The sequence below is a fragment of the Eptatretus burgeri genome, chromosome 2, assembly GCF_056783735.1.
Source record: "Eptatretus burgeri isolate ZD-2024b chromosome 2, Ebu_testis_v1, whole genome shotgun sequence".
Taxonomy (NCBI): domain Eukaryota; kingdom Metazoa; phylum Chordata; class Myxini; order Myxiniformes; family Myxinidae; genus Eptatretus; species Eptatretus burgeri.
This window is the reverse complement of record NC_140962.1, coordinates 126,678,672-126,699,283: the sequence shown is the minus strand read 5'-3', so window position 1 is coordinate 126,699,283 and position 20,612 is coordinate 126,678,672. Positions and strand designations below refer to the sequence as shown.

The following is a 20,612-nucleotide window of genomic DNA, read 5'->3' as shown; positions in this document are numbered from 1 at the left end:
TAAATAAATAATTAAATAAATAAAAGTCTCCAAAAAAGTTTCAAGTCTCCAAAATAAACCCAACTTTCCAAGTCTTCAAGGTATAACCACATTCCTGTTGAGTTTCCAAGACATTTTGGTCTTTGTTGACCTTTTGGCCTATTTTTTCCTCAAAATTAATAGGTGGTTCAATTTGGTGACCTGATATGCAAATGCTCTTCAAATGTCAAGTCAAATCAGATGAAAAGTGAGGTTTTAGAAATTCGGCCTATGTTGACCTTTTGGTTTATGTTGACCTCAAAATCAATAGGTCGTTGAATTCAGTGTCCTGATATGTAAATGTTCTTCAAATTTCAAGTCAATCGGATGAAAATTGACAATTTTAGAAACAATTTTATAATTGGGCCAATTTTGGGTTGACCTTATGGTCTATGTTGACCTTTTGACCTCTGATAACCTCAAAAGTAATAGGTGCTTAAATTCAATAACCTGTTATGCAAACGCTGTTCAAATTTCACGATAATCAGATTAAATTTGAAGATTTTGGAAAATTTGTCTCAAATTGGCCTATTGGCTTCTGTAGACCCCTTCGGTGAACGGAATTTTACGAAACTTTAATACGCAACCATCACATTGTCGGTGCCATTAATTTCTGAAAATTTCAGAGCGATCAGTTGAGCGGTTTGGGCTGGAAGCGAGTGGACACATACAAACAAACAAACACACAAACAAGCAAACACACGTTGGCGATGTGGTGGAGATTTCCCACCAAAAGAGAAAACCCATTATAATCGAACAGATCGTTTATTATTCAAAAACACATATATGTGAAAAGAAGAGCTTGTCTCAAGAGTTCAAGCAAATCTCTGCCTCTGAGCCAGAATACATGGCCCTTTATACAATTGAGAAATCAGGAGGGGTCATAACATCACAGGGCACTTGGCCAATCAGACTACAAGAAAGCTTTGTTTGCACATAAATCTTATAATCAAAGCGAAAACAATCTTGGGCATAATTAAGCAGATTATATTGTGAAAAAATGCATGTGTTCCTTCAGGGCATGTATGCACAGAAAACCTCCATTTACTTTGGGCAATGATAAGCATTTATCTTCGCATGCAGATGGAGCATCTGGTTTGCACAGCTTTTGTGGAACAATTAGAGGTCAATGACCTCTGCAGTTCGATGAAACTCCTGTTGATAAGATGACAATGGGAAGACAGCGTTTGTGTTTGTACAACTTTGCAATTGAATGGGAGGCCAGAGTTAATGAGACTAATGCCTCTGAAAACCAGACTCTCTGGCGTCCCCAAAGTAGTTCTCCCCAATTTGCCAACCAAGTGGAAAATACAAGATTATATTGTTCCATAATTAACTTACATATTATATCTATTTATTTATAAAACAACCTTCAGTATGCAATGATTTATCAAGTATATTTTATAGTAACAAACATAACAGATGGGTACATATTTCCTTTTACAAAATATGGACTTGCAAGATCTCTTACCAGGCCCAGATGCACTTGGGCCAGTATGGGGAATATATATTTGTTATTATTAGATTGATTAATCAATGATCATAAGGTTTAATATGGAAAGATATATTTATTAACAAGACCATAGTATAATGAACATTTAGTCGTGGCCTGTCAGTGTCAACTCGACAAATTTAATGAGCTCTGACTTTGTTATTATGAGACCTGATAAGCATAATTACCCCACATACAATTGAAAACTATCTCAAATCTATCTCAGTGCCTGTGCAGACGCTGTTTCCTGGTGAACCATTACTTATATGGTGATAAAGTGACCCATACTTTACCACAGATTTTATGCTTCCACATTGTTTAAAAGCAAAAATTGGCAAAAGATAAAAAATAAAAAGTTGGCAAAAGAGAAATGAGTACATAATTTGTGGACAAAGAAACACATCTCAATATTAAAAATATTTGTTTCTATGTGATTTATACAGAAACACCAGTGCTTTGCAATAGTCATGTGATCCATCGAGCTTTCTATTACCAAAATGTCCATGCTCATATTTCACAAGATGGAATTAATTATTTTTTAGTTCCACAACAATCAGCATACTTGTAATTTTTTTTTTTTGCCAACGAACAAATGGAGGCGATCTACATACTTGTCAAAAAAAGAACAAATTTTCACGTCATAAAAAATCACTCAAAGTGATTTTGCGACACTTGGCAAAACAGAACGATGCAGAATGGCACTCAGTAGAGCGCATACCTCTACTCGGCTGAACAGTTGCATTTTTAGCCCAACACCATATGAAGTAATTTTGACTTTCAGGAGTTAGGTAATGAACTTGCATTCGGTGATGTGCGATTTGAGATTCCTTCACTTTGTTGAGATGTTCTTCAAGAATTGAATCATAGTGGCTGATCAACTCGAAAATTCCCAGAAAATTACCATTTCTTAGACCACCAATGAGATGACTTTTCCCTATAAACACCAAGCCTCTTTCCCCGAGGAACAACGTCACATCTAGAATTATGCGTCATATTTGTTTCCAATGTGCTGCCTGACTGAATGCTCTGCAAGAGTGGCTGGTTCTCGATTGAGTCATACTTGAGGTGTTTCTCCAAGTTACGCCATTCAATGCAACACATTTTGTGGCTACTACTGTTTTGGTGTTCAGGAATCTTTTCATGCAACCTTTTCCATTTCTGTCTAAAGGAGTAGCCTGAAGTTGAAGCAAGAGCTGAGCCACTTGCATTCGGGAGCTTACTGAAAAGATAGCAAGGAAAGCAAAACAATGCTTGTTAACTTTTGCTCCAAACAAGCCAATCATGGGGTAAATTTTAACCGTTTGTCAAGTTTGTGTGAAAGAGGCGAATGGGAAATGAATGCCCAAACCACATCATCAGGAAACTGTGAAGGATAATTTTGAGGACCTTGACGAACTGCCTCCTCTGCTTGAGCAGGTGCAGGGCTTTTCGGTTGGAAGAAGCCGATGTCAAAATCAAACAGTTTAGTTTCTGCAACACCCTTCTGTTTTTCAGGCTGCACTGAGACAATCCTTCCTGCTTCTGCAGGTTCAATGACAGGAATGCAGATATGACTTTCAGTCTCGATATCAGCAATTTGATTTGTCGCTGTATAATCAACCACGTCATCACTGATGTTAGCCTTAGTCATATTCACTTTTGTTGAGAAGCCCAGACTTTCAAGGGGTTTCTGTCTTTCAGTCACTTTCTTTTTCCTTGCGGCCCTTTCTTTTCTTTTCTGCGCCCCTGATATATGTTTGTAATCCATTGTCACAATTTACATACTGAAAAACAAAAAAATAAAATGTCACCAATGGCAATAATCACAACAGTAGGGTAAGAATACTGATTCTGGCTCACTTTTCCCCATGTAAATGAATGGGGGATTTTCAGCGATTCATATTTTTTTTCCCTAAAAATAAATCCCCTTTTTATCCCAAGGTATATTTATTTGTCTCCCCTTTTAACTTGGAGGTTGAACCTCATTGAATTGAACACCTGGGGGTTGAACAGCTCACTCATTGAACCTATAAAGATTTGTTCATTCTCAAATTCCTTCAATAGTTTAATTTTCTTTGCACAATAATCCCCATCTAAAATATTGACAAACAAAACATTTGAATCTTTATATTTTTTAAGATACCCCATTTGTGCCATTACGAAATGATAAACTTCTCTTAATGCTCTCATCTGACCACCTCCTGAGCCACATATCATTTTGAGATTATAGTAAATTGTTTTTTCATTGTTCAATTGATAACCATCAAAGTTTTCAGTCCATTCAAGGATATTCATTTTTTTTCTTTACATCCTCTAACTTACTAGTTTTTAAATTAATTCGCTTATTTGTTTTATTTACCTTTGTTTTAGTTATTTTTTCAATAAGACTTATTTGATATTTTTCACATTCATTATGTTTTCCATTTATATACCAAGACTGAGATTTTCTCCACTCTTTAGTTTGATTAATACTTGGTTTAACCATTTATATATTGTGAAAAACCACAAGTAGCCCTTTAAAAACCCTAACCCATCTTCCCATCGTTAAAACATAATCTATTTTATACACTCTATCATACAATATCCATATGGAACACAATCTATTCCATTATCTAAAATAAATCTCTTATCATCAAAGGCTCCTAATGCCTTTTTATTTACTTCTTCACTATATATGTTATGTTTATAACTTCTTATTGTATTCATTTTCCTATATTCTTCTTTCTTATTCATCAAACAATTATAATAATTTCTAAAAGTTATTGATTTCTTTATTACATATTTCTTTATTCCCTTTAACCTCTTATCAATCTGTTCACCATACTTATAAGCATATGCCTTTGCTCTCAATCCAATAAACTCACTCATTACTTTTCCACCCAACTCATCCTTAAACTTACCAATAACCTTTTCATTCTTTTTGGAAAATAACTCACTCTTCTTGCTGAAATTACTTGTATCATATACTCCAATATTTTTCTTCATATCTTCATAAACATCATCAGTTTTTATATCTAGGATAAAACTATCAGTATCCATATACAACAACGAAACATTTTCACCATACTCTTTCTTTAAGTCATTATACAAATAATCATACATCAATATCTTTGATAAATCAAGAACTGCTGTTCCAATATAAATTGGTTTATCCATTACAATACTTTCCTTTTTTCATATGAATTGCAGAAAAGTTCTCTGAAAAAACCTCTTCTCTCTCAAAACTTGGTTTATTTATCAATCTGAAGCTTCTTTCCAAGATGTTGCTACTCTAATGTTTTGCCTGTTTCTAACATTTTCCATAGTCTTTCCTAATACAGCATTATTCATTAATTTATAAAATTCCCTTCAAATTTTACTTTTGTATTTGCTCTCATATCTGTATTGAATTGAATATACTTTTTCACCCAAGGACTTTGTTTAAATTTTAAAACTCTATGAATTTTAGCTACTCTCAATCCTTCTCTCAAAAACTGTTTTAAGCTTCTCTGATGCAAAACATATCCCTCTTTATCATAGAATGTTGTTAATAACTTTTCTGTTGATTTACCTTTAATATTAAAACTTTTATGATAATCACTTAACCATTCTTTCTTTGGAGTTTCTTTCTCACATGCAAAAGGAAGATCTTTATGCTTATTATGAAGATCACTCGGGTACCTCAAATCAACTTCAAAATAATAACCTTCTTCTTCGTCATTCAATTCCTCTTGAGAAGAAATAACAATATTCATCAAAGCCTTTTCATAATCCTTTTCTTCCACCCACTCTAATTTACCATAAGGCAGAGATTGAGACATTGCCCATCCATACAAATTATTAGCATCAAAATACATCAAATAATTACTATCTTTTTCACTATCATAATTTGGAAGATATTTATTATTTTCTTTAGCATATCTTTTTGAACATACTTGTGATATTCCACCTCTCTTGGACTTCTCAATCATCAAAAGCATATCCACATCACTGATTAAATCTATATCTTGTTTTGTCATTTTCAACATTGCACTCCAAGCTAAACCAGGAGCTGTGAAATAGTGGGCAGGATCTAATCCATAACAATTTTTATTATGACAGAGTGATCTAAAAGCTTCAAACACATCAGCTAACAATAAAACATCTGTTTTTAGATATAAATCATGATATTCTCCAAGGTTCTTTATCTTAAATAATTTCCATATTTCTTGTGCGTGTTTATATTCCTTATCACTTATCTCTTCTTCATAAAGGTTATTATAGAAACTTTCTTTTGATGGAAGTTGTGTTTCTTTAAATCTTATAAATGAATCCATATAATCATAAGGATAAATTCCCTTACTTGTAAGAATTTTCTCTTTACTTTGAATTTCATTCCTTGTTTGAATTTCCTCTCTCGTAAGAATTCCTTCTTTAATCAGAATTTCATCTTTAATCAGAATTTCATCGTTAGTTCGAATTTTCTTTATAATTAGAATTTCATCTTCAGTTAGAATTTCTTCATTAATTACAGTTTCCTCTTTACTTTGAATTCTCTCTTTAATCTGAATTTCCTCTTTAGTGAGAATTTCCTCTTTTGGAAAGAATGAATTAAGATTTGGAAAAGAGTCCATGGAGCTTAGATTTGATGCGAGGTAGGCTAGTGGTGTTCCCATAAACTTGTAAGAATCTAAAAACCTAATACGAGTTAAAGGTTTTGTGAATATCATTTTTGAAAATGAAATATACTTTTGACTTGTGTTTGTTATAGCAGAAATATTCCCTGGTGTTTTTGAAAGTTCATTTATAAATAGATGTGTATCATAGTTGGCGCTGTTGTGAAGAAAGACTGGAATAAAAGAAGGTAATTTATAATTAAGATTACAACAGGAATGAGCGGGACCTCTATATTTACCAGTAAGATGACAATGGTCTCTAACTTTAGACTCTTTATTTCACTCTCACAAATATGGCAGATATTGTTCATTCTAAATTCTAATTTTTCTTCTTTGGTTAATTTCATCGGTTCATTTGTTTCTTTCATTAATTTAGTGAGTCTTATACAATCCTTTTCTAATCGTTTTACAAACTCTTGTGAAGCATTTTTTTCCACGATAATGTTCAAGTTTGTTATACTTTTCTCCAACAGATGATTTGATATAATAACAGAAACCACAAGGAATATGTTTTTGATATTTATTTGTATATGGTTCTTTTGGATTAGGAGAAGCAGTATTTATCTTTTTAAGGATACATTCAAAATCAGCGTATATCACAAATGGGTGCATGATAGATTTATTATAATCTTCAACATAAATCTTTTCACCAGGTTTAGGCATTGTAATTACAGCTGATTTATGATTACTACAATATTTTGAATGTTGTTCTAATCGTTCTTTTGTATGAAATGAATTAAGACATCGCTTACAAGGATATATTTTGTTTGCTGTTCTGAATACCTGAGAAGAGATTAATCTTGATAAATTATTGATGTATGTGTAATGTGAATTCTTTCCAACACTAAAATATAAAAGGTCAATGTGTGTTTCTTCATTTTTATAGTTGTTTGAAATTTTTAATATTTGAACTTTGTTTGTATCCGTTAATCCATATACATTAATAGAAAGATTATTCTTTTTCTCAAATTTAGGAATATCTGTTAATGGCATTGGGAATTTAAAATCTTTAATGTCCAAGGTATTCTCATATTTCATATATTGTTTTACTCTTTCTGAATTACATTTTGGTGGATGTAAGTGAGCAAGAACAGACCAGAGAAAACATTTATTATCATTGTTCTTAATATTAACAACTGCCTTCTTTAGTTTTATTTCTTTTGGTAATTCAATATAAGAAGAAGCTTTAAGAGGGTTTGATTTTAGAATGTGTATATCTAAAAAGATGATTTTTTTAATATTGAATCCACTTCCTACCACTGTATTATCAACATCCTCCTCTTGTCTTGATAGTTCTTCATAAACCCCACTATTCAAAAAATCTTGAAATGATGTTATAAAATGAAGATCTGTTCTCATATAAGGAGTTTGTTCTTCATCTTGTCTTTTCATATTCATTTTCACTCCCATATAAAACTTTAAAGTTTTTATTTCTTTTAATGTCTTTTTAATAAATTTTTCAACATCGGGTTTCACTATTTCAATTGATTCAGCTATTGATGATGGACTGGGTTCTCCAAATTGAAAAATCCTTATTTTTATATGCCCTTTAAATGCCTCATCAGTGTTTTTAATATAATAGTCTCCTTTTTCTTTAAACTCATTTTTCTTGTGTTTTTGTGATTGAAGATGTTGATTATAACTACTCTTCAAAACATCCTTTGAACAGATATCACAATGTTTTCTTTCCAACTCAAGAGGAGATATTTGATGAAATAGATTAAATGTGTGTTTGTTGGTTCGGAGGTGTTTTCTATAATGTTTATATTCGTGATTACAAACATCGCAGTACGTTGTATTCACCATATTTATAGAATAAAACTTTGCTTAAACTAAAATTTTCTTGATGAAAATTTCGTTTAATTTATAGGTGAATCTGTGCTTAAAAACATTTTATCCTCCAACTTTTTCACTTAATAAATACAATGTTTCAAGACACAAAAGACAACTTTCAATCAATCTCTTCATCTGTTAAAGATACTGAGAAATATGTCAAGGATGTAAAATTGAACAAAGATAAATATAACAACTATTGGATAAAAACTATTATGGTAAATAATATGAGTTCTTCAATTTCCTTCAGTGGAAGGGCTTTTAGTATACCTGGTAGAACATCAATTAAAGTATCTCTAACAAAAGTTTCTCCTCTCCTTCTAGTAATATATTCAAAACTAGAAAAGCAATGAAACAAGAAAAAGTATCAAAGAACAAAAACCTTATGGATGAAGCTTTAGAAAGAAAAGATAAGACCATCTGTAATATGCAAGGAGAAATTTGTATTTTTTTTCAACAACCCTAAAGATGTAAATCTTGATGAAATAAAGGATGTTAATATATCAGGTGAAATGACATTTCGTTCAATAGTAGTTAACGATCATTTTAAAATTATCTTTAATATAAAAATGTTGTCGTTGAATCTGATAATGAAAAAAGTATATCGATATCGATGGTAATATACAACTGAAAGTATAGATGAATTTCAGTTTAAGTAAAGTTTTACTTTATAAATATGCTAGACTTTCCTGATTCTCCATATGACAAATTTGAGAATTGTCCTGCGTGTGAAAGACAGGGATTAAACACAGAGTCAAAAGCCTATAACCAATGTATATTCTGTGATTATCTTCTAATTAATGATAATAAAAAATATAAAAAGGAAAATAATTCTTTTAGATTTACACCAAAAATGAATTACTTTACAAGATTGATTAGAGAAATGAATGCAAAGTATGAGGGTGATAACACACCTTTCCTTACAAGGGAAGAAACTGAACGTGTAAGAGAAATGTTCAAAGGATTGTTGTTGTATATTATTCATGGATGTAATTTTCAGGGAAATATCAACACAAGATATTGTATAAATAAAATAATGGATTATCTTGAAATTAAACCTGAACTTAGGATAAAATATAAATATTCTAAAAAGCCAATAATAAATTAAATAACCTGCTTTTCAAATATATAAATGAATGATTTTTACCTATTTGGGAAAATAAGATAAAATTTAACAACCATAAAAATCTCCCAAATTCATTAAGATGTCTCATAGTTGGTTCAAGTGGATGTGGAAAAACCTGCTTACTTTTAAAAATGCTCCTCACTCCCAACTTTTTAGATTATGATAATTTAATAATTTTCACAAAGTCGAGTTTTCAACCAGAGTATCAACTACTCTCACAAGGTTTTAATGCTGGTCTTCAAAAAGAAGATATAATAGGTTTATTTAAACGTCAAAAAACCTAAATGATTATAACATTGAAGATATAATTCAACTATTTTGTGATACACAGAGATGTAAAAAGAAATCAAATCTTATAACTTGTATTCTTAGTGATAATACGGATGATATACCGTCCCCCCAAGATTTGGATAAATCAAAAAAGAACCTCGTTATCTTTGATGATTGTGTTAATGAGAGAAACCAAACGGTAATGGACAGCTACTACACAAGAGGGAGACATTCTTCTTGTAATTGTATTTATCTTAGTCAATCGTACTTTCAACTTCCTCGTCGTTCCATCAGAAACAATGCTAATACTTTTATTTTATTCAAGTTAAATTCAATAGATATCAATAATTTTTGGAGAGATAATTGTTCTACATTATGTAGTAAAAAGAAATTTGAGGATTATATGAAGCACACGACTGAAAAATATAAATATATTGTTGTGAAACAAGATGAGATATTAAGGGATATATTTTTTGTTTTAAAAACAATTACAGATATAAATGACAACTATTATTATAAATCTTGTGGGTAAATCTGCTTCTGGAAAAAACTTTCATAAATCAAGGTTCTTGTGTAGTACAAATGAGAATATTGTAAATTTACTTAAAAAACACCCCGTGATAAGCATTGTATCAACAACAACTAGAGCAATAAGACCTGGAGAAGTAAAAGGTGAAGATTATCACTATATTTCAGTGGAGGAACATATGCGATTGAGGAATGAAGGACAAATATTTGAGGAGGTTTCTCTTGGTACAACAAAATATTCACATTGTAAGAGTGAGTTAAAGAAACTAAAATCTGGTGGTGTTGGGATATTAGAAACTAATCCAGAAGGAACGAGACAAATTATTAAATATCTGAGCGGGAGTGAAGATTTTATCATTCGGTTTTTGATGTTGATGAAGAAACTCAACACAAACGTATGAAAAGCAGAGATGCAAGGATTAGTGAAGAAGAAATTACAACTCGCATTAATGTTAATAAAGAATTTGATGAAATATTTAAAGAAAAGGATTTATTTGAACACATCTACTTGAATGATGAAGAAAAGGAAAATTTCCCTGTTGATCTTTACAATTCATTAAATGATATTTTACAATAAATAAATGGATACAAAAGAAAGAGCAAGAAGATTTAAGGAACATCAAGAGTTGGTTTCAAAAGTTGTAAAACAACAGGAAGACATAAAGAAGAAACGCAGACAGAAACTAACGGGTGAAGAAGCATTTGAAAAAAAACAAGAGAAATTTTTTAAACCACTTTTAAAAACTTCCCAAGAAAAAATAAAAGATGTTTCCACAGTTCCCACAGTAGAATATACTCCGAGAAAGCTTCAAATGTTAAAAGATTTCAGTCAAATGACGGAGGAAGAATTAGAGCATATTGGAGAATTAGAACATGATGAAGGTTTATTTCAACAACTGGAAGAGATTAATCAACCCCCTGATTATATTGTGAATGCTGTTCAAAACAATGAATATTCAGCAGATTCAAAAACCAAAGCAGGACTCATTCCAACAGAACAACCAGCAATATTTCATCTTGTTCAAGAAAAGGTATTGATATTTAATGATGAATTAAGGTTCTTAAGTTCTGCTCAACCCCCTGTTAAACTAACTCCGAAATTAATGTTTCTTCTCACAAAAGATGGAAGGCAAGGTTCAACTGTGAGGGATGAATCAAAGTATATTGATAAACCATTGGATATGGAAAATAATGATGATAGAGTATATATTGATTTGCTGAACACTCTAAATTATAAGGTTATTCTTTCTGGTAAAAGTAGGAAGAATGAGAAGGAGAAACACATTATTCAGGCTTTAAGTATCCTTGGTTCAGGTATTAGTTTTCTTCCAAATGACCCATCGCAATTAGTTAATAGACTGTTATTGTTGTTCGGCAGTAAGAAGGCTGGAAATAACAATTGTTTTAATGAAGCATCAGCCATTTTAGACCAGTTGATGAACATGAAAATAATTAATAAATCTCAATATAAAGACATTTTATCTCATATTAAATAAGATGAGAAGCACAATCCTGAGTTTTAATTTCACAACAAGCGACCACACATCTTCATTCCCATACCCACTACAACTTGACACAACAAAAGAATATGAGGCATCTTTATTGTCCATGGAGACTTATAATACCTTATTTAATATAACCGAGAAAAATGACAAGTTTAGTTATAATCCGGGAAGTGGATACAAAACGATAACAGTCTCACCTGAGCATACGAGATTTCTCAAATATCTTCCGAAATTGCTCGTCTTATGAAAGAACAGGGTGATGAACCAAAAAATATTATTATAAACATTCAAAAACATACTTCAAAATCAACGATTAAAGTTAAAAATAACTACAAGGTTGATTTCACAATTGATAATTCATTTAGAGAGTTATTAGGTTTCTCCTCAAAAAGATTGAAACTAATGGGACGTTTTACAGTGATAATGTCATTCAAATATCCTCAGGAATAAATTCGGTGTTAATTCACTGTGATTTGATTGATGGTGCTTATAATGATGGATTAAAAACAAATACAATATTTTCATTCAGCGCATACTCAACCCCAATTGGTTATAAATTCAATATGGAGCCTAAAAATTTGGTTTATCTACCTGTGTCAGGAAAAACCATACACAGAGTAAATTTTAGGATAACCGACCAAGATAATCGTGTGATCTCTTTTAATGGAGAAGTTATATCCATCAGAATTCACCTACGTGAAGTTTTTCAATAAATAAATACGATGGTTATTGTGAGGAAGCACGAGTTGGGAAAATATAAAATAATTACAGGGGATGGGATGTTCCTTTCCCCGTACTACAAGGGTGAAGGTATGTATCTTGGTAGAGGATACTATAAACCTAAGAGACAAAGGGGTGTCGGACATCAATTTAGAGGAGATGGGATAATTGATACTCTCATGGGTATTGGTTCAACTATTCTTAAACATAAAGACCTAATTGGTTCAACTGCTTCTGCTGTGGGAAATGTAGCAGGTGCTGTAAAGAGTATAAAAGATGCTCAGAAAGAATCTCATAAATTACAAGCAATAAAAGAAATTAAGAAAGGTAAAACTCAGTTGTCCCCCAAGAACGACAGAAAATAATTCAAATTCTTGGATCAGGGTTTCAAAAGTTTTAACATCTTTTTTCCTAAATAAATACAAGTATGGAAGCAATTGATAGTATCTATGATTTGGATGATACTATTATTATCTCAAACTCCACTAAAAAGAAGATTACTTCAAGGTAAATGCAATAACTGGAACAGACTGGAATACAAATGGTACAAAAAGTTTTGAAATAAATAATCAACAAACCTATTTGAATCTCTCCGAAAGTTTCTTGTTGTGTAAATTTAAATTCACTAAGGCTGGGAATAACACAAACGCTACACTTGTAAATGATTTCTTCTGGAAAATGTTTGATAGTGTGCGATTGTATATTGGAACACAAGAAGTTGAAGCGGTTGATTATGTCTCTGCTGTATCTGAAATGATGAAATTTACACTCTATACATTCAGTGATAGAATGGGAAAGGGGTCTGTCGAAGGTTTTATTCCTGATATGTCAACGGGAACAAACACAGACCCTGGATATATTCAAAGGAAAGGAATGTATAATGATGATACAAAAGCAGAAAATAGTTTTACTGTGGCAGTTCCTCTTAAAGGTATATTTGGATTTTGTGATTATGATAAAGTTCTGTATGGTCTTAAAATTAGATTTCAACTACAAAGGAATGATAATGAAAATAGATTGCTTTTTGGTGTTGGTAATGCTTTTGGTGATCAGAATAAATTTGTAATTGAGGAGATGAGTTGGTATATCAGTGAATATACTGCTAATCTTAAAACAGAAGAGATGTTGAATCGAAGACTTAACTCAAAGAAACCACTCAGTGTATCATACCTCAAAAGAAGATGTCAACACGTTAAACTCAATCAAACTACTTACACGTGGAACTTGGGTGTTCTGGAAGGAAAGCCACGATATCTGTGGATGATTTTTAAAAAGCCAGATGGTGATACTGCGACTGATAAGAATAATGCATTGAGTGATAATGCTAAGGTGAAACAACTTCGCGTTTCTCTAGATGGAACATTTTATCCACGAGATAGATTGGAAATTAATTGGGAAAAAAATGATTTTGCTGAAGCATACAAGTCTTACCAAAAGGTGTGTGAAAGTAATGGAAATAAAGAACCTATTTTGGATATGACAGCATTTAAAAGTTTGTATACAATCTATACGTTTGACCTGAGCGCTCAAAAAGAAACTATAAAGTCTAATCGAGTGGATACTTCCCTATACATTGAAAGAGGAGAGAGTGAAGAAGTTGATACATATTGTTTGCTTTTGGAAGAAACAGAATTGCAGATTAATACAGATAATGGTGTGATGATTAGTCTCACATAATTTTTTGTTAAATAAATGAGTGGCAAAGTACCAACTGGGGTATATGTTAATCAAATCAATCTTCATAAACTATCATCTTGTGTTCAAAATCAAAAGCCTTGTACGATTAACGTTAATACAATTCAGAGAAAAGGAGCAGTAAGAATTGATGTTTTGCTCACAAGAGAACAGGTTAAAATCTTGAATGACACTGGCTCACTTAAAATTAAAATGACAAAACCAATGTTGAAAAAATATTCAATAAGAGAGACGAGTGGAGGATTTCTCCCATTTCTAATTCCTTTATTTGCTGGTTTAAGTGCGGTTGGAGCATTGACGGGTGGTATTTCAACAGCGGTCAAAACTGCCAACGAAAGGAAGGCTCAACTCCAGGCTCAAAAAGAATTGGAAAGACATAACAAAGAGTTGGAGAAACAAATTAGTGGAAGTGGTGTAATTGTAGATTTTGCTGAAAAACTTGAAGGTCTGCCTGATAAAGCGAGATTGTTAGTTGGAGATATGCTTTCTTCTATAGCACAAGCAGGTGTAAAATTAACGAAAAGAGGTAATGGATTATATCTTTCTAATAAATAAATGAGCATTGATGAGTGGTTGAAAGAATTTGGAAAGAATACAACATCAAATTTACAACTTGCCAAATATTGTAAGAAATTAAAAATTCATAATGTGGTTATTTGTATGAGAGATGAATTAACAAATGTGTCGAAACATACAAAGAATATTATTATGAACTTAGAAGATAATGATGGGAACGGTTCTCATTGGGTTTGTATTTTTAATAGTCAAGACAAATATTATTTTGATAGTTTTGGTCTTCCATCACCTGTTGAAGTCATAAAATTCTTACAGAATGGTGTTTATCAAACAATTCAAGTCCAAGAATTAAATTCCAAGTGTTGTGGTCAATTATGTCTATATGTGTTATTTCAACTCAACAAAAATAAAAAATTTTATGATATTATTTTTAATCTAATATAAATGACTTATGTTGGTAAAGATGGTTCTATCTTTGGTGTATCTCAAGAACTGGATATTGATTTATCAAATTATTACACAAAGGCACAGGCTGAACGACATAAATATAATATAAACAAAAATATTCACATGAAAAATGCTTATAAATTAAAAAATTATCCAAGCCCGACTGACGCGAATGACTTGGTGAGATTAAGCGATTTATCACAATATATATACTTAAATAAAACGGCTGTGTATTCTAAAGATACAGAAGTGTTGATATTATCTCCAGGTCATACAGAATTCACAGTTCGAATTAAAATAAATTTTTATAAAGAAGGGCGTATCGTTTGTATGAGAAAAGAACAATGGGGGTATGATATGAATGATTTAGGGTATAATTGGTCATTTAAAATTAACCTCGAAGACCTGGAACAATTAAATCAGTCTCGTAAGGAAGAATATTATCCACTTGGTATCGAGAATGAGTTTTGTGGAGCCACGATTAGTAAACAACAAATAAAAGAATTTAATAAGGGTAAATATAATAATGGTTTTGCCCTTGTTTATCTCATGAAAACAGAAAAAACAGGATTATATATAATAAGTAAGGAAATACAAAATGATTTAACTATGGGAAGATGGGGAGGTGTTTCGTGCCATAATATTATTCTAACATATATTTCTAATACATAAATGACAGCAAGAAGGCTTCAAGAAAATTATCATTTCTGTGTTCAAGCATACCTTCAAGAAAAGGGTATTCGGTATTTTAATAAATATGTTCTACAACATAAGAATGAGGTATTTTCAATAAAAGATTGGCATTATGCTGATGTTGATAAACCGACAACTTTAGATTTAATTAGAATGTTAAATAATGAAAAAATTATAAGGTTAAGAAAAGGTAAGGCTCTTTTAGAAATTCAAAAGAAATTTTATTGGTTTCCTGTTGTAAAAAAAATTATTTTGGATACAGGAATAACAAGAAATCCTGATGAATATATGTATAATATTCTATGGGGTGTAAACGATTCAAGTATAGTAAGGGATGAGGAAGGAGTTGAAGAAGAGAGGGAAGAGGAGGAAAAGGAGAAGGAGGAGAAGGAGGAGAGAGAGAAGGAGGAAAGAGAGAATAGAGAGAGGGAGGAAAGAGAGAAGAGAGAGAGGGAGAAGAAAGAGAAGGAGGAAAGAGAGAATAGAGAGAGGGAGGAAAGAGAGAAGAGAGAGAGGGAGGAAAGAGAGAGAATGAATAAATATCAAAATATGGAAACCAGTGAGATTCAAAAAAGAATAGAGGTATTAAAGAAAATAACTTATCTCACCAGGAAGGAATACAAAGAATTAACAAGTCTATTTGCAATACTTTCAACAAAACTATTAGCATCGTCAAGCTATTCATTTTAATTCAAGTTTTTTCTTAAATAAATGGAGGAGAGAGTGAAAACATTTCTAAGGATTCTTTATGTTTTAAAAATTAAGATTCAAATGTGCATGTTGGAAACTAAAAAGGTTTTTGCACTCTGCAGAAATTTTTCTCATAAATAAATGAGTTATTGTCTCAAATGTAAAAAGAAAACTAATACTAAAAATATTTCATATATTAAAAGTAAAAATAACAGGGTTATACAAAAAGGTATATGTTCGGTGTGTGGTTCAAAAAAAAATCAATTTATCTCCAAACACAAACTCGGAGGAGATATACAAAAGTTTTTATCAGGAAGTAAATTTACAACTACTGGAATACCAGGGGAATTACATCTTCCAGGGTATTCTTTCTGTGGTCCAGGCACAAACTTGGATAAAAGATTAGATGAGGCAGACAATCCTAAATCCTGGAGTAATCCAATCAATAGAGTTGATGAAGTGTGCATGAGACACGATATTGATTATGGGAATACCACAACGTTGGAAGAAAAGCATGAAGCCGATTGAGAAATGTTGTATAATTTGTCTCTGATACAAAATCCAACCTTGAGAGAAAAAGTTGATAGGTTCATCGTGAAGAAGATGATTAGTGCTAAATTGAAACTTGGACTTGGAAATTCAAAAAACTTATAGGCTCTAATGATGCCATTAAGACTGAAGAGCAATTAGCTGATGAATTACATAAACCAATATTCACAAAGTTTCAGAGAAGGAAAGTTTATTCCAAGGAAGTTGATTATATCTGGTCTGCTGATTTGATTGAACTCAATAATGATAAGGGGTACAAGTATGCTTTAACCGTTATTGATTTGAGGAGTAGATATGCGTGGGTTGTCCCTTTAAAAAACAAAACAGGTAATACTCTTATGTTAGCTTTTCAACAGATATTTAATAAAAGTAAGAGAAAACCTAAGAAATTGTGGACTGATGAGGGTAGAGAGTTTTATAACAAGACATTTATGAATTTTCTAAAAAATAACAGTATTACATTATACAGTACCTTTAATGAAGGGAAGGCAGTTGTTGTTGAACGTTTTAATCGTACCTTAAAAGAGAGACTATGTAAAAAATTCACACAACTCGGTTCACAACAATGGTCATCTTTTATTCAGGATATTGTGGATAAGTATAATGACACGATTCACACATCAACGAATATGAAGCCATCAGAAACATTTACAAAATTAAAATATGAAAAAGAGATTAATGTCAGAAAACCTAAGTTCAAAGTTGGTGATATCGTAAGAATATATAGGTGGAAATCTCATTTTGAAAAGGGTTTTACTGAACGATGGACGAAAGAACTTTTTAAAATTGTTGATGTAATAGATACAGTTCCTTGGACTTATAAAATATATGATTTGGAAGGGGAAGAGATTTTAGGTTCATTTTATTCACAGGAATTACAAAAGACAAAACTAAGCAGATAATACACCTTTGTGGACACTAGAGGGACAAGTCCGAGGTGTATTACAGTATATAATGTGTGTCAAGGGGGACGTTCTTAGATCTGTGAACCCCAAACACAGAATCCTCAACTGAATAGTCAAGGTTTAACTTTTGTTTGTGTGTGTGTGTGTGTGTAATGGGAGCAATAGGTTGGCGCTTCACTCCCTCCTACTATACACCGTTGTGGACACTCGAGGTCCAAGTCCGAGGTGTATAACAGTATATAATGTGTGTCAAGGGGGACGTTCTTAGATCTGTGAACCCCAAACACAGAATCCTCAACTGAATAGTCAAGGCTTAACTTTTGTTTGTTGATGTGTATGTGTGTGTGTGTCCCAACCCTCACATTCAAAATCTCAACCCCAACTCAATCCTCGCCCAACACAATGTCTTTTTCAAAATGAGATTTCCACCTATATATATATATTTTTACGTTTTTTTTTCTTCTTCCAATTCTGTCTTTTAAGGCTTTCAGGTTTGATGACGTAGAAAGGGGGAGTCAGCCTGCACTTTCTTCCCAGAACTTTCTTGATCTTGCTCCCATCAAGCACCATCCGACAAAGAACTACATCGATAGGTTTAGATCCCAAAGAGTGATAGCAACTCCAAAAGTCTCCAAAATATAAATAAATAAAATAATAATAATAATAAATAAATAAATAAATAAATAAAAGCCCCCAAAAAAGTTTCAAGTGTCCAACATAAACCCAACTTTCCAAGTCTTCAAGGTATAACCACATTCCCGTTGAGTTTCCAAGATATGTATCACATTGTGAGTTATCAATCCAGAACCCACATTTCAAGTATTCAAAGTAAAACCAACTTACAAAGTCTCTTAAGGATAACTCATTTACTGATTTTTTCAAAATTTGTGAGTCTCCAAGGTAGGACCCATATTTAGAACCATCTTGGCAGAACCCTTTTCCTGAGTCTCCAAGGTAGTTATTTAAACCATCAAGGCAGAACTCATTTACTGATTTTTTCAAAATTTGTGAGTCTCCAAGGTAGGCCCCATATTTAGAACCATCTTGGCAGAACCCTTTTCCTGAGTCTCCAAGGTAGTTATTTAAACCATCAAGGCAGAACTCATTTACTGATTTTTTCAAAATTTGTGAGTCTCCAAGGTAGGCCCCATATTTAGAACCATCTTGGCAGAACCCTTTTCCTGAGTCTCCAAGGTAGTTATTTAAACCATCAAGGCAGAACTCATTTCTTGATTTTTTCAAAATTTGTGAGTCTCCAAGGTAAAACTTGTATTCTGGCTCATCAAGGTATAACTTGTTCAGTGGGTATTGTCTTGATAACTCACAATGAGTACTATTGCTGTAAAACTCTTTTTCAGGATTTTGCTGGTCTCCAAGGTATAACTCTTTGGTTGGGTCATCAAGGACGAACTCGTTCTGTGGGTCTTGGTCGCTCATAAGGTCTTCAACCAAGCCAACAATTTCGCCCCAAGTTGTAGCAAAAGCAGTATTTTCATTTCGTATTTCAGACACAATTTCCTGTGAGAGAAAATAATAATGTATTAATTAAGTTATTTAATTATTAAATGAGTATGCTTCAATCAAAGTTTGAAAATAGGAAAATAAAAAATCTTACCTCAATAGATAAGAGGTTTGAATCCAGTTCATCAACTTGAAGGTTTAGTTCCATACAAGACAGAGAGTTCCAAGGAACACCAAAGTCATCCCACTCAAGGTCTTGGTCGCTCATAAGGTCTTCAACCAAGCCAACAATTTCCCCCCAAGTTGTAGCAAAAGCAGTATTTTCATTTCGTATTTCAGACACAATTTCCTGTGAGAGAAAATAATAATGTATTAATTAAGTTATTTAATTATTAAATGAGTATGCTTCAATCAAAGTTTGAAAATAGGAAAATAAAAAATCTTACCTCAATAGATAAGAGGTTTGAATCCAGTTCATCAACTTGAAGGTTTAGTTCCATAGAAGACAGAGAGTTCGAGACAAGCACACAAAACACCATTGCCAGAAAAAACAAATGTTTAAAATGGAGCCTGGGTTTGAAGCTTTTATAGAGAAAGACTGGTGGGTGTGGTTTCCTTTGGAAATTCCCTGGGCAAGCCTAGGCAAGCCTTCATTGGGAAATTTTTCAAAACCATAACATCCTGTAATTTTCTAGTGATTTCTTTGAGTCAGAGATGAACTGGAAATGATGTAAGAGTGGGCGGGGCTTAGCAAAAGTAGGCGGATCTTAGGAAAAGTGGGCGTGGCTTAGAAAAAATACCTTATGAAAAGTGGGCGGAGCTTCGCAAAAGTGGGCGGGGCTTAGGAAAAGTGGGCGTGGCTTAGAAAAAAATACCTTATGAAAAGTGGGCGGAGCTTAGCAAAAGTGGGCGGGGCTTAGAAAAAGTGGGCGTGGCTTAGAAAAATACCTTATGAAAAGTGGGCGGAGCTTAGCAAAAGTGGGCGGGGCTTAGGAAAAAATACCTTATGAAAAGTGGGCGGAGCTTAGCAAAAGTGGGCGGGGCTTAGCAAAAGTGGGCGGGGCTTAAAGAAAAGTGGGCGGGGCTTATTGAATACCTTGTGGAAAGTGGGCGGGGCTTAAAGAAAAGTGGGCGGGGCTTAACAAAAAATAACCTGTGGCTCAGGAGGTGGTCAAACAAGAGCATTAAGAGAAGTTTATCATTTCGTAATGGCACAAATGGGGTATCTTAAAAAATATAAAGATTCAAATGTTTTGTTTGTCAATATTTTAGATGGGGATTATTGTGCAAAGAAAATTAAACTATTGAAGGAATTTGAGAATGAACAAATCTTTATAGGTTCAATGAGTGAGCTGTTCAACCCCCAGGTGTTCAATTCAATGAGGTTCAACCTCCAAGTTAAAAGGGGAGACAAATAAATATACCTTGGGATAAAAAGGGGATTTATTTTTAGGGAAAAAAAATATGAATCGCTGAAAATCCCCCATTCATTTACATGGGGAAAAGTGAGCCAGAATCAGTATTCTTACCCTACTCACAACCTCCAGACCT

At 32.6% G+C, this 20,612-nt stretch overlaps 1 protein-coding gene and 1 pseudogene across 4 annotated transcripts in view; both read right to left on the bottom strand.

Annotated features, from left to right (window-relative positions):
- The window catches only part of LOC147033030 (DDB1- and CUL4-associated factor 10-like), a 300,685-nt pseudogene that overhangs the window by 193,262 nt on the left and 86,811 nt on the right, over positions 1–20,612 (bottom strand). The gene's annotated exons all lie outside the window — the stretch shown is intronic.
- The window catches only part of LOC147033032 (uncharacterized), a 9,867-nt gene continuing 6,506 nt past the window's right edge, over positions 17,252–20,612 (bottom strand). The window contains exons 1-3 of one of the 3 annotated variants that reach the window (XR_015055432.1): positions 19,508–19,906; positions 19,216–19,410; positions 17,252–19,118 (exon numbers count right to left, since the gene is read on the bottom strand). Coding sequence is in view for 1 of the 3 variants with exons in the window: in XM_085871154.1 (XP_085727280.1) it covers positions 18,030–19,118; positions 19,216–19,410 (1,284 nt within the window). In the remaining 2 variants the exon portion in view is untranslated. Of the gene's footprint in view, positions 19,119–19,215; positions 19,411–19,507; positions 20,586–20,612 lie in introns of those variants that run through there. The other 2 variants (XR_015055433.1, XM_085871154.1) reach the window with 2 other exon arrangements.